The following is a 14,374-nucleotide window of genomic DNA, read 5'->3' as shown; positions in this document are numbered from 1 at the left end:
CGAAACTATCCACAAATACTGCAATCATAGGCCAAAGAGTGTAGATTAGATTGGGCAGCCTTGCTTAACCCCAATAGTGCTACATATATCTCCCAAGGTCGCACACCGAGTGCACGTACTCGGCCGAGTGGGACGGAGTCAAAGGCTTTGCGGAAATCCACAAAGCAGCAATACACATGTCTCTTTGAGGACCTCGCCTCCTCTATGATAGCTAGTAAAGTAAAGATATGGTCCAACGTGGAGAAGTTTCTCCTGAAGCCTGCTTGGTCTGATGCTCTGTTTCCCATCCTCTTTGCCATAGGGCTCATCATGTCCTCTAGTACTGGTCCATAGATTTTGGCCATTGTGTGACCAATCATGAGTCCTGTAGTTACGTGGGTCCATGGGGTCTCCTGCTTTGTGGATGGGGACAATGGTGTTGGTTGTCCAGGAGGGTGGGAAGCCTTCACAGAGTGCTTTGTTAAAAATACTGGCAAGAATGGGAGCCAATACGTGGTGCCCGTGGGACGCACGTAGATCCTTATGATATTTTGCTCTCCCATTATGCAGCTTTTTAAGAGCCCTAGTGACATTGGGGGAATCAAAGAGATAAGATGATGTAGGCCGAGGGATGTGTGACATTTGTGGTATAGGTTGGTTTGGCACATCATACAACTGTCGTGCATAGGCTTCCCAAAGGCTAGGATCTATGATAGGTGTAGGTGCTCTTTTTTCTTCAAGAATGCGCCAAGCTTTTGAGTTGTCCTCGCTCAAAAAGAGTTGGTATAACTCTTGTTCTCGTCTAGCGAGAAATGCCCGTTTCTTTCGACAAGTGAATGTACGGAAGATGCGTTGCATCTTATGTGCTGAAATGAGCCCATGTTCCCTCTCGCGTAAGAGGAGAAGCTTGGTAGTTTTGCACTCTTCATCATACCATCCATTATGGGGTTGGGATCCTACTGGCAAACTTGTTGTGGAGCATGTGGTGTAGAGGAAGCTGGTGTGGGCGGAGTCATGGATGATGGAGGAAAGATGGGATGCAATGGTGGAGATAGGGAGGGATAAGTCGAGAGCTGAAATGTGGCAGGAGAGGTGGTCCTCATAAATTTGGTCAAGATCACGATGGAAATGAATCTGGGTGAAGGTGGTGGCAGGGGGTGTGGGTGGTAAGGTGGGGCATGAGATCGTGAAAGAAAGTAATGTGTGGTCAGCTAGTATGTGGGGAGGAGGGATGGTGAAGTTTGGGATGTGTGATATGAGAGCAGGAGACCCCATGAGGTAATCCACCGTACTAGTGCCTCCCCCATGTGGAAAAGATGTAAGGCTGTTTGACTGCAGCCATTTGGACAGCCCATTATATATAACCAGCTCATGCATAGCCCCCATCTCCAAGAAGTGTCTACCATATGGTGTTGCATTCCCCATATCCTGGTTGGCCCTCTAGAGGCCCATCTTAGCCAAGTCAATTTTTGACAACATAATGGCATCTCCCTGGAAGTCATATGTCTGCACTTGTTCCCCTTTTGTCCGTGCATTAAAGTCTCCTAATAGGAGGACCTCTCCTTGTTGGGAGAACTCTGCAATGTCTGCGAATAATGGCGCATATGGAGTCTCCCCTTTCTCTGTCAGCTTGCATGCATATTCTGATTTGTCTTGTGGGAAGTACCGTACTGCAATATGCATCACTCTCAAGCCAAGCCTTGCTAATCACATCCACATAAAGCGAGCCTCCTCATCGTGTCTAACCATTGTGAGCATGCCTCTCAAATGAGGGCGAAACAAGCATGCCACTCCTCCCAAGCCATGCACCCCCCCAGTGGTGTGTGTGTGTCCTCTGAAAGCGGACTTCCATGTGTAACCCTCCACTTTGGGTAGCCCTCTCTCAGGGCTTTGATGCATTTCTGAGTAGAAGATAATATCCCTATCTGTGTAAGTCTCTGTGAAGCCTCTTGTGTCTGACCATAAAGTTCCATTGCAATTCCATACTCCCATCCTCAATGCATCTGTGGTCTCATAGACCCCGCACCGTCATGCGGGGCGTTTATCCGTGATGATGACTCAGTCATCATGATAAACGGCCCATTTCCCTGCCTTGCGGGCTTCCATAACTTGAACCTTCTCGGCTTTACTGTGTTCCACCTGTAGGGGGGTGAGGTCATCTCCAAGGTATATTTTGGTGGTTCGGAGGATGGCCCTCTTCTTCAAAAAAACCAAACGGGACTCCGTATCTTTGAACTTGAGGAGGAGAGGCCTCTCCCTCATCAAGTCCTTCCCGGCTCGCCAAGCATCTACAAAAGGGGTGTCAGTGGGGCCCATCTGTCTGCATAAAGTCTCACCGTCCTCTTTGGGTGAGTTGCCCACTTGCAAGCGTGTTACTCGCACATGTAGAGCCCTAGATTCGCAACACTTCTCTTCCTCAAGCGTGGCCGTCATGATGGATGTGGCATTTGGGGTGTGGACTCTTTTTTGCTTTTTCACAACCTCAACCCATTTGGAGGTTTCTCCAACCTCTTCTTTGGTTGCTTCCATGTCTTTTCGGAGGCCTGCATGCTCCTCTTGGAATCCTGATTTGGCCTCTTGAATCTCTGCTGTGATTGCCTTCTTAGCCTTCTCTAGTTCCGCCGAGAGAGAGAGAGAGAGAGAGAGAGAGAGAGAGAGAGAGAGATTGTATTAAGGTCTACAAAAGACCTGAAGGGTCTATGAGGTCAAAAGATATTACATATGATTCATGAATAAACTGTCTGTCAACAACATGAAAAAAGAAATTAACTGCCCAAAGAAAACAGGGCCCAGCACAGTGTGTGTGTACAATGGATGTAATGTTCATGTTCTGTGATGCTGAGAGAGAGAGAGAGAGAGAGAGAGAGAGAGAGAGAGAGTCCTTTCAACATCTACAAAAGACCAAAGGACTTACATTATGTCCATGAAGTGACAGAATCACGCAAAAAACATAATCAAAAACCCAACTAGAGCTGAAAGAAAAAACCAGCCCTGTAAGTGGCAGTGGTACAATGCTACAATGCGAGGGGATTGAAGTGGGTCCTCGACATCTATGACCATATAGAGGCTCTCCGCATCCACACTGCCTATGGTGGGGCTCTCCTGTTATCTTTGGAGGATCTCTCAGATCTGAAGCTGTCGGGTGGAGAGAGAGAGAGAGAGAGAGAGAGAGAGAGAGAGAGAGAGGATTTTAACATAATTTTACAGCCCTATTGGCAACCACACAACCGCACAAGCGCCCGAAGAATTCAAAGCATGGGTTGGCGTGCGGATGGGGGATTGTGGCTTGTTGTACGTGGAGGAGGATTGTTTCTTAGCAAGGGTACTGGGGTAAGCTGTTTAATTTCCCACATTACAAATTATGAGATTGGGTGATCAATGTGCACTTTTTTGGCTATGTGCAAAGTTGTTGATGGCGAGTGTTTTTTATGCCTTAGGTGACTGAAGATTTTGAGGAAGCACAAATTCAGAGTAGAGGGTTTGGTATATTGGATGTTGGATATCGATCCAAGGTAAGCAACATGCTTCTTACTTTGTGTATTTGGTCGTGTATTTGTGGTTAAAAGGTTGAAAAGTTTCATCTGTTTAGAACCTACCGTTCTTTCATATGTTGCTTAGCTATGAATCCAATGTTGATAATATTTACATATAGTATGAAAATCCAGCGTCCTCGTAAACATTGAGTGGCAGTAGTTTTTGGCATGGTTCAGTGGTTGTACAGGGTAACCACATGTCCACTGCAAACTCGATTTTTTGTGAATTGAAATTTGAGACTATGCTGTTTAAGTGTGGAGGATGCACTCAGTTTGCCTAGTGCATGGGACTTGTCTGGGTGTGGCTATATGCTCCAATATTTTTCCCCTCCTTTGGGTAATAGTGCTGAACTTCGACACTACATCACTAAAATGCTGTTTGCATCTACTCTCCTGGAGTGACATTTATCACCTTTAACTACTCCTGCAAACACCTCATCTATTTCTGTAGCTTCTATTTCGCTAGCTTGGCACATTGAGAATCTCTGTGAATTTGCGGAAAAGTCTAATGTGTTCAAAGGGGTAACCAACAGGAAGAAATCCGAAAATATGGAGGGGGCCGTTAAGTTTGTCCGTATCCCTGATGATTTGGTTAGAAGTCAAAGGGTGAAGTAGGCATGTCAACCAGCCTGTGAAGTTTTTCAAAAGATTTAGTACTCAATTTGAAGAACCGTTTCATGCAAATCCCAAGAAACTCTGATAAGGCACTCCCAAACCATTGGGCTTGGTACTGTTTAGAGAAGAATGCAAAGTGTTTGGGTCAGACCATAAGGCTTGGTAGTGCCCAAAGAAGAATGAAGTGGCCATGAAAGTTGTGACACATTTAACCACCAAACCTGGCGCTTCTTCCTTCCCCTTTCTCTTTTCCATCATTATGCATGGGAAGACGTGGAATCTGGATGTAGTTGCAAGTGGCTGGATTCCAATTTCAGCATCCTGATGTAGTTAGAAGCAAAGCCTTCTCTTGGAAATGCCGATTTTCATCAGTTTTCAGCCTGCACAGTATTTGAAGCCAGTTGTAGAAACATTGATCATTTATTTTATCAATCAATGTATACTCATCAAATAAGGTTAGGTGCAGAGTTTGTTATTGTTAGTCCAACCCCCCCGTGCCCACGCACCCCACCCTTCCTCTCTCTCCCCTCCTTCCGCCTTTGTTGGTTCAATCAAATCAAGTGCAAGGTTTGCTGAAGGTTTCAGTTCTGGCCACAGGTTGCTGCTAGGAATCACACAGGCTTTCCAGGCAACCGATATAGGCAGAGAATTGTTTACACAAAGAGAGATTTACCTACACATTCAGCATTGGGTCCCAATTATCAGTTAAGCCTCCTTGTAGAGTTATTTCTTTACTGGTATGAGATTTGGAAGGACATGCTACAAAGAAATGGCTGAAAACTGAATCACTAGTACTTCCCCATACTAAACCAGGCAGAAATGGAGCTATTCCTGCACTCGTCTGCACCCCCCCCCCCTCCGGCCCCAAAAAATATCAAGCCCCCAGGCTAACAGACCCACTAACATAATGGAAACACAGAGACACTAGGCCCTACGATTAAGCGCAAACATAAAAGAAACAAAGATAGACACAAGCATCTACCGCCCAACCATAGAGCCATTCAGGCTCACCCGTGAGCATAGGGGCATAGTAGCATCCGAGACAGGGCTCAATGTGCGAAGTCCCTGGTGTCCCATATCACTAGTACACCCATCGGACGCTACTATCCCCCTTGTTATCACCCCCGAGCACGGGGGATAGCAGCATCTGAGACATGGCTCCACGTGCAAAGTCCCTAGTGCTTATATCACCAATACACATCCATTGGATGTAAGCACGGAGTAGTCTCAAGGCCTCCAGTCCAAGTTTGAGGAGCTCTCCCTCAAATTGATGCATAAAGTCATTTATATAGGCCTTCTATAAACCAGGAGCCAAATGTAGCACGTCTCATAAAAGCTACTAACCTTCGCTTAAGATACCTAACCCCTAGGCTATGGTTAACCTAAAATGAAGGTATTAACCTTGATTAGCCTTGGGGCGTAACATACTTCCCCTCTTAAGAATCATTGATGTCCTTAGCAATGAATCTGGTCAGACCAAGCAATGGGGAAATCTCAACCAATTGGGTGCCTTGTGTTGCCAACAAGGCCCCATATGAGAGAGAGAGTGAAAAAAATGCCATGATCCCATTCTCTCATAGATTGGCCACGTTTTCTCTAAATCTTGGCCCAAGTGGCCATGAGTGTGTGGATAATATCACACCAGATCCAGCAAATGCATTGTGTATCATAAACCAAAGTGCCCTCCATGGCCTCAGTGCATCTAGCCTTCCAGATGTGCCAGGCTATGATGGTAGCAATGATCTCCCATGCAGTGTCCAACCTCTGTGCTGATTGCAACTTGACCCCCCATAGTCCTACAACAATGGGTGACTTCGGTTGATAACGGTACATAAGCATAAATGGGCTAAAATGAGTAGCCACATGCTTACTACTGTTATAAGCAAACTCAATCTATGGAATTTACCTTTCCTACTCAAACTGTCTCTTGGAGACATACATGTTAGAATCAGTGCATCTCAATGTATTTGGGCAGAGCCTATTTATTGGGCATTTAATGTATTTTCTCCTTATTTCCTGAGTCGTGAGCTGGTCGGCCTATGCTAGAGTAGTCGGCTAGGTGCACATCCTCACTATATAAGGAGGCCTCCCGTTTCTCACTCTCAGAGCTTGGGGTTTATGGTTCCGACCATCCACTCTCGATTGGAGAGGGGGTGTTGGAGGTGCCAATCTCGCATGGACAAAGGGGAGTAGGAGGAATGTGAAAGGTCACCAAATTATCCCACATGCAACAATGGTCTGGAAGGTAAAGGGGTACATATAGCCCCTTGGTGAGCATTCTACCTACATCTCCCCCAAGCTTGCCTTTTGTGGAAAGGTGGGGTGGGGACTCACCTTAGTAGCAACTAGGGCCTTGTGCTCATGCGGATGGGGTAACCTCCATGGGTGCTCATGTCTCTATGTGTGGTGTGAGGGAATCGGGCACATGTGTTGGCCACCATCGGTTGAGTCTAGAATTGTTTCGTTCACGGCATGGCCATTCTAACATGGTATCATTCGCTTAGGTTCAGGCTGCTCCATGGTATCATTGTTTCGTGCACGGCATGGCCATTCTAACATGGTATCATTCACTGTCTTCAATTCTGCTGTGTGTTTTGCTTCCATAGCTTCTCCGGCTGCAGATTAGCCTTGCAGGCTGCGTTTTGCGCTTCAGAGGCAGGCTACGTTTTGCTCTTGCTGCTGTCGGCCAGCCTTGCAAGCTGCGTTTTGCTGTCCAGAGGCAGGTTGTGGAGTTACTGGCTGTTTTTGCTGTTTTCAGCATCAGTTGTGGCTAGCTTCTTGCATGTGGTGTTGCCAGACAAGTGGCTGTACATTTTCTTCTTCCTCCACGACTCCCTACGCTTCCGGTAGGAGGTTCCTGGTGGTTTCTAGGATTGTTCTGCTGCTGTCCAGCCTTTGTCTCTCTCAAATTTGAGAGGGGGCTGACTGGTTTTGGAGCCTCGCTTCGTTGGAAAGCACTTGACAAGAGTCTTGGAGAGTTGAGATTTGTGTTCGTTGTTGCTGTGGATATGGCTCCCCCTTGTATGAACAAGGATGACAAGTTGAAAGGACCTAACTATGCCCATTGAAAGCTTTAAATGTGGATCTGGTACAAGGGTTTGTGGGATATTGTTCAGGGCACTGAGAGGAAGCCCGAGCGTCCTCAAAACTCTAGGAGGTGGACCCAGGATCAAGAGGATGAATTTGTTGCGGAATTACAAGACTAGAAGAATTGGGATTTGAAGGCGCATTCAGTGCTTGTGCGAACCATCATAGAGGAGGTCTCACCGGCCGTGCAAACTCTCACCACTGCTCATCAGGTATGGTCTAAATTGGAGGATCTCTTTGCTCGAGATTCGTCGATGAGGACAACTCTACGGTTTGTTATTCCTTGCACGCAGTTCCATGCAGTCGTTCCTCATGAAGGCCAAGGTTATGCATGACCAGTTATTGGCTATGGGTGCTGCTTTGTCCTCTGCTCAGCTGGCTGCACTTATCCTCACCAAGCTTCCCCCGGACTATGACGTGATTTCTCGATCTTTGTGGTGCCAAGTCACATACACCCAGTTGGATTTTGATGATCTTAGCTCCCTACTTTTGGAGGAAGAGTCCATCCTCATTTCACAGGGTAAGTTGAAGATGTCTGTCAACTGTTCTGACTAGGCACTTTCCTCAGTTCAGAAGAAAGGTTGGAGTCGTTGCTTCTCTTGGGGGAAGAGAGGACATTTGTCCAAGGATTTTTTGTGCAAGAAGAAGGACAAGACCAAGGGCAAGGCTTCATCTCAAAGAAAGGGCAAAGACACGACACACGACAGTGATACATATTTTTCTAGTACCACTTCTAAGGCTCCCAAGGCGCTTTCCGCTCAGGAGGACCCAAATGGTGTACTTCTCTAGTATACATGTAGTTTCCTCTCATGTGCTTCCAGCCAAAGGAGGAAGCACATTTGGGTCCTCCCAAGACGCTTCCAGCACAAGAGGACCCAAATGGTGTACTTCTCTAGTATACATGTAGTTTCCTCTCATGTGCTTCTAGCCAAAGGAGGCTTGTGGGAGGGAGAGGGGGTTGATTACAGCTCCACTTACTGGTGCATGGGGACCGTGATTCGGAGTTCCAAGCATTAGACATCTAGCAGGACATGGTTATCTTTTGTGTAGCAGAGATTATGAACCGGATCTATTCCGAGTTCATTGTTTGAGGCTTTTGGGACGTGATGTGTTTTTTGTCCACTGTTGGGGATTATGGGCGTGGTGTGTCTAGCTCATCATCTATTCTTGGAGTTCACTACCCACTTGTGTGGGAATTCATAGCCAAGCAAAGTTTCTTGCTGTTCGTGGTGGCATTTATTTTTGAGGAAACAGGTTGGCGGGTGCTCTCTCCGAGGTGATTCCAGTATTCGCAGAGCTGGAGGTTCCATGGTTGCATCTTCATCAGCTTATCTTCTTCAGACTCTTGCACATTATGAGTTGCAGAGGGGGTGTTAGAATGAGTGCATGTCAGTGTATCTGGATAGAGCCTATTTATTGGGCATTTAACGTATTTTCTTCTTATTTTTTGAGTCGTGAGCTGGTCGGCTTGTTCTAGAGCAGGCGGCCAGGTGCACATCCTCACTATATAAGGAGGCCTCCATTTCTCACTTTCTCATCCATTCCTTTGCACAAGTTCAACACTCCTTGCTGGCTAATTGCCATTGTAAAGCCTTCATGCTAATATAAAAGGTGATTTTGTCCACAAGCTCTCTCTACTCTCTCTCTCTCTCTCTCTCTCTCTCGTTTAATTTATGCTTCCGCCTGTGCATTCTCCAACAATACACCCTCAACATATCCTCCATAGTTTGGTTCGTTTTCTTTGTTCGACCATTCAACTCGGGATGATTTGAACATGACACGCTCAAGCGTATTTCCAATTTGGAAAACTCTAATTGCCAGAATTGTGCAGTGAACTTGGGATCCCGATCACTGAAAATCTCATCAGGCAGTCCATAGAGCTTATACAATTGCTCCACGAAGAGCTGAGCCAACCCGTGACTCTTTATCGATGACTTGGTAGGGATAAATGTCACCATTTGGTCGCCCAAGTGACTCTTCCCTATTTTGTGCCAAGGTATGGGAGGCCAGGGAGCTTCATGTCGCCTATTCTGAGGCCAAGACTCGTGTCACCTACTAGAGGCCAAGCCTCATGTCACCCGTAGTGTGGCCAGGACGTGGAACCCACTGTCAGGGATCCTAGTTTTTCCCACTAAGCTAGATCCGTGCTTGAGAACTGCTGCTATCTATATTGGTTCCAAGAACGGGAGATCCATCCATTGCATAATGCATGTGCATGCATCTCTCCTTGCTTGAAACTGATTTCGTGTGACTTGTTTTCATTTGATTGCCTGCTATGACATGTCCAATTCACGAGTAGGGATGCCCACCCGTGAACCATGCAAATGCCTTGTATTTTGACATTGTTTGTGGCATGGTTGTCACGGTACGAAAATACGATACCGTACGGGAATTTTCGGTACGATATGAAATTTTCGGATACCGTACGATAAAATACGGTTTTTATTTTTTACACTTACAACCTATGGAGCTTCAAGCTTGAATGTGAGGGAAGGTTGGGAGGGGAGGAGTCTACAGTGCTTGAGGAACCAGAACATGGATATGTGTCTCTCCCAGTTGGATCTCCCGATTGTCTCCAATAAAGAACCTGGATGGGTAATGCAATACCAAAGGTCTCCCAGTGTAGCGTTTATGACTAAGGGACCGTCCTTGCACAAATACCAGCAGTGCATCTAGGGTGATAAGTTTAGGGACTCCTCTCTAGATCAAAATGGCCATGTCCAAATCTTCTCCCTCGTACATAACTTGAGAATCTAATTGTCTAGCCTATCTATACCAGGGATCTCCAAGTGACGTAGCAAGATTCTCTCCAGGGATCTCCAAGTGACGTAGCAAGATTCTCTCATCCTACCAATGAAGTTTACACTACCAGTCTACCTCGCCAGATTTTTTAGGTCTCTCAACAACCCCATATGGAATACTGAGTGGACACGAAAGTTGCGAAGTATTGCAAGCATTTGGGATCTTCGTTAAGCAGGGTTTTTATATTTTTTTTAAAGCATTTGGAATTTTTTTTTCAAGGAAAAAAATTGGGGGGAAAAAAATAAAAATAAAATCTTACCGTACGAACCATACGGTACGACCCCTTTCGTACTGGTACGAGAAACAACTATGGTTTGTGGCAACAGGTGGTAATATTAATCTAAACCTTTGTTTATTTTTGTAAAGGTTTCCTAAGCTTTATAAAAATAAAGGTTTTATAAAAATAAAGGTTAGGAAACCTTTATTTTTATAAAGGTTTAAGCTTTATTTTTATATATTCCTAACCGTAACTGCTCCCACTCATTAAAGTTGGGCACCGGCCACTGGCTAGTGCCTAGGGTCCAAGGGACCCGTTTATGGGAAGCCCAACCTTTGGGCACCCTTTTGACCATGTAAACACATTAGTGCATGGGCACTTAAAGGAGGTGCCCACCATTATTTAAAATGGGCTGCATCCCCCTCCATCTACAAATCGACACATGCACACATAAGTGCTCCCCTCGCTGCCGTACAGCTGCCCACTTGCTCCAGGCTTCCGTATAGCTCCCACTGATATTCTCTGTCAGCTGCACCTTTCAGTAGTGCTTCCTGCTGCCCAGCTGCACACAGCCCTACAGATGTACTGCCATACTGTACTTGGCTGTACAGTCTAATGTACCTGCGGTTGCACATCTGTACCAAGCCATACAGTACCTCATCTGCCTGTTGTACTTTCTGCACCAGCTGTACTTGCCGTACCTTCTTCACGAGCTGCTTACTTGCCTTGGCAGCGGTTGTTACTTTTGTATCGGCTGTACACACTGGTACCTGCTGAATATCCCACTATACTTATGGTACCAATTGTGCTTGTGGTGAATTTTCTCCAAGAGTACTTGTTTGAATACTTGCTATTGGATATCGTGTACTCGTACGTGTTCGTGTACTTGTACCTATTTGTGTACCTGTACCTGCTTGTGTACTCGTACCTTGAAGGCGTGAACCATGGTCTCTGCAAGGGAGTGAGCGGGGCTCTAGTACCGGAGCACCTGCTCGTGCATGGTCTCAGAACGACAGTTTCGTGTTCACTTTCCTCCAAGTGTATGAGATTGGTGGCCAGGCTACTTTGACTCTTTTGACGAGTCCTACATTGACAGTCTACTCTAACACACTTTTATTTTGGTAACTTGTCTTCATATATGCATTGCATTGGATTATCTTGCTGGAAAGCCCGTGGAACTTTGTACACAGGCTAAATACTTCAATAATTTACTTCAGATTGAGGGGGGAGGGGGGGGGTTGGGCCGTTCCCAGCCCTAGTGGTGGTGTACTATGCAGTGCTTGCTTTTGCAGTTTGTCATGTGCAGTGATGTATCTTTTAGTTATCTTGTGCATTTGTAGTAGTACATTTTTAGTGTTGAGCAGCATTTTGTTCATAGGACGGTGCCCAAGTATGTTCACACCTAGCCAGTTTACTAGAATCTTTCCAATATCTTTCTCTCAACAACACTCATCGGAGTGTCCAGAACACTCAGATCTTGTGGGCCGCAACCACAAAACGGAAATCATGTTGGCTACGCCCTCTGAGAGAGAGAGAGAGAAGTTAGACTTTATCCAACAAAAGAGATAGCATCTACCTCGGGAATCCTAATAAGGGCATCAGCAACCCGATTTCCGGTAATGGATCTCAAAGACGAACTCATGCATGAGGTCAACCGTCAACCTATTTGGCCTTCCGACTGTCACCATTGAGCTATCTAATGGTCCTCTTATCTTCTTGTGTGAGCTTTGGGCTCTGGATGAGCATACTCCGTAGTGGTGCTCCATCGCTAGGACTGGCACGGCGTGATTCGTAGTGCCAGGGACGGGTGGATTGCACACGGTGTATGTTTCTGGATTACCACCGCTAGGACTGGCACGGCGTGATTCGTAGTGCCAGGGACGGGTGGATTGTACACTGTGTGTGTACCTGGAATTGACTTTCCGGTGGGCCTGTTTGTGCCCGGAAATGTCAAGTATTGTGCAAGTACATGAACGGAGATTATCCTTTAACAATGTTGCATTGTGCACTCATGTTTGCCTGCCTTTGAAATGTTTTCGCGTGAACTGGTTTTGTTTGCATGCCTGACATGTGTGTCTAGCTCAGGGGTCGGGGACGCCCTCCCGTGAGCCGTGGAATGCCTTGTCTTCTGACAGGTTTTGTGGCGTGTGAACAGGTGGGAAATCCTTATTTAAATAAGAGCTTTAAGTTATAAGCCTTATAACTTACAGGTTTCATACTTCATTAAAAGTAGGTGGACACTTTATAAGTGTGGGCACCCTCTTTTGGCCTGGGCACCCTTTTATAGCATGTGGGGTGGGGGTTGGCCACCTACCCCACCTACCACACCCAATCTTTTGCATGGGAGGAAGGCGCCTCACTTCCAGCCCTCTCCCTTGCATTTTGGAGAAAGAAAACACAATTGTTGGCTGGGATTTAGAGAAAACAGGCTGGAGCACTCATTATTCTCATGAAACTGGTCGTACAGCAGGTACACCAGCAGGTACTGCAGGTACAGTACCTTCATTAATTGCTGATTCTGGTCGTACAGCAGGTACAGCAGGTACACCAGCAGGTACAGCAGGTACAGCAGGTACAGCAGGTACAGTGCCTTCATTAATTGCTGATTCTGGTCGTACAGCAGGTACAGCAGGTACACCAGCAGGTACAGCAGGTACAGCAGGTACAATACCTTCATTATTTGCTGATTCTGGTCGTACAGCAGGTACAGCAGCAGGTACAGCAGGTATAGCAGGTCAAACCAGTGGGGTTATCCGCGTGGATTTAGGACATACGCATTTCCTACAAGTGGCCCAGGTTGTTTCACTCTTCCTACTGGCTGTACGGTGGCTCCAGAAGATTTTCATCGCGAAGAATGAGGAATTCTCCTGCTCTCCTATGTCTGGACTCCTCTTCCATTCACCGAGTCAACTCCGTGAGGGTGCCCCATCGCTAGGACTGGCACGGCGTGATCCGTAGTGCCAGGGACGGGTGGATTGCACGCGAAGTGTGACTCTGGAAGGTGCTATGGACGGGGCAGCCCTTGGTGACTGCAGACTCGGCATCAACAAACATGTTTGGGTTTGATACTTTGTTTTCATTGTGCATTGCTTATTGGAAATCTGGCCTTGGGCCCGTGTACTTGTAACAAATTCTCCCAAGTAATAATATCATTTCCTTGGGGGGGGGCCGGCCGTTCCGGCCTCAGTCATCTATCTATGCTCAGAGTTGTTAATTACTTTTTGCTATTTTGTCTTGTGCTATTGTCTTTTAAGAGTGTATAATAAAGTGCTAACTGGAGAAGTGAGTCCAGGAAGGGGTGACCCCTGCTTGGGTCTCGTTTCACCGACCCTTGGTCGGATTGATCACAAAAATACTTCAAATTGTGGTGATCCATCCAATCTACAAATTGAGATCCATAGAAATAGTGTCTCCAAATTTTCATCGCATGGATAACAGTGAGCAGCTCCTTTTCTTGGGTAGGATACCTCATCTGTGTCTCTGAAAACTTCTTGCTTCCAAAGGCTGTGGGTCTCCCATCCTGGAACATTGCAGCACCTATTGCATAATCAGTGGCATCCGTTTCAACCACAAAATATTTACTAGGATCCACGATTTGCAACATAGGTGCTGAAGGGTGACTAAATTCTTCAGTGCTCTAAAACATTGATCCAGCTTGTCACTCCAAACCGTTGAAGGGCTAAACTTACCCCTTCAAAAAACAGAGGTAGAGGAGCAACAATCTTGGCATAAACCTCGATGGACTTCTTGAAAAAGCTAGTGAAACTAGGGGAAGATTTCGCCCAATCGTCCATGGAATTGGCCATTTTAGGACCTTACAAACCTTATCTAGATCAATTCTCACACCATCAACAAAGATGACATGACCCAAATACAAGAGTTCCTGCTTGAAGAAATCACACTTTGACTCCTTTGTATACAACTTCTCTTGTCAAAGTATCTACATTACAACTTTGAGATGCTGATGTGCTCTTCCAATGATCTACTATAAATTAGTATGTCATTCATGAAGACAACATTTCACTTTCCCAGATATGGCGAAATAAATCATTCATCATTTGTTGAAAAGTAGGAGCATTGGTCAACCCAAGAGCTAGGACCAAAAACTAATAGTGGCCATAGTGCATCCAAAATGCAATCT

The 14,374-nt window shown here is 46.0% G+C and overlaps 1 protein-coding gene across 1 annotated transcript in view; it reads left to right on the top strand.

Annotated features, from left to right (window-relative positions):
* HCF136 (photosystem II stability/assembly factor, chloroplast (HCF136)) overlaps positions 1–14,374 on the top strand; it is a 65,213-nt gene that overhangs the window by 27,978 nt on the left and 22,861 nt on the right. Inside the window, exons 5-6 of the mRNA XM_086773037.1 lie at positions 3,187–3,309; positions 3,417–3,491. Coding sequence (XP_086629163.1) covers positions 3,187–3,309; positions 3,417–3,491 — 198 coding nt within the window. The remainder of the gene's footprint in view (positions 1–3,186; positions 3,310–3,416; positions 3,492–14,374) is intronic.

Source organism: Cibotium barometz, chromosome 33 (genome assembly GCF_041138505.1).
Source record: "Cibotium barometz isolate CiBa-2024 chromosome 33, ASM4113850v1, whole genome shotgun sequence".
Classification (NCBI taxonomy): Eukaryota; Viridiplantae; Streptophyta; class Polypodiopsida; order Cyatheales; family Cibotiaceae; genus Cibotium; species Cibotium barometz.
Note: the sequence above shows the minus strand (reverse complement) of the source record. Positions and strands in the feature narration are given on the sequence as shown.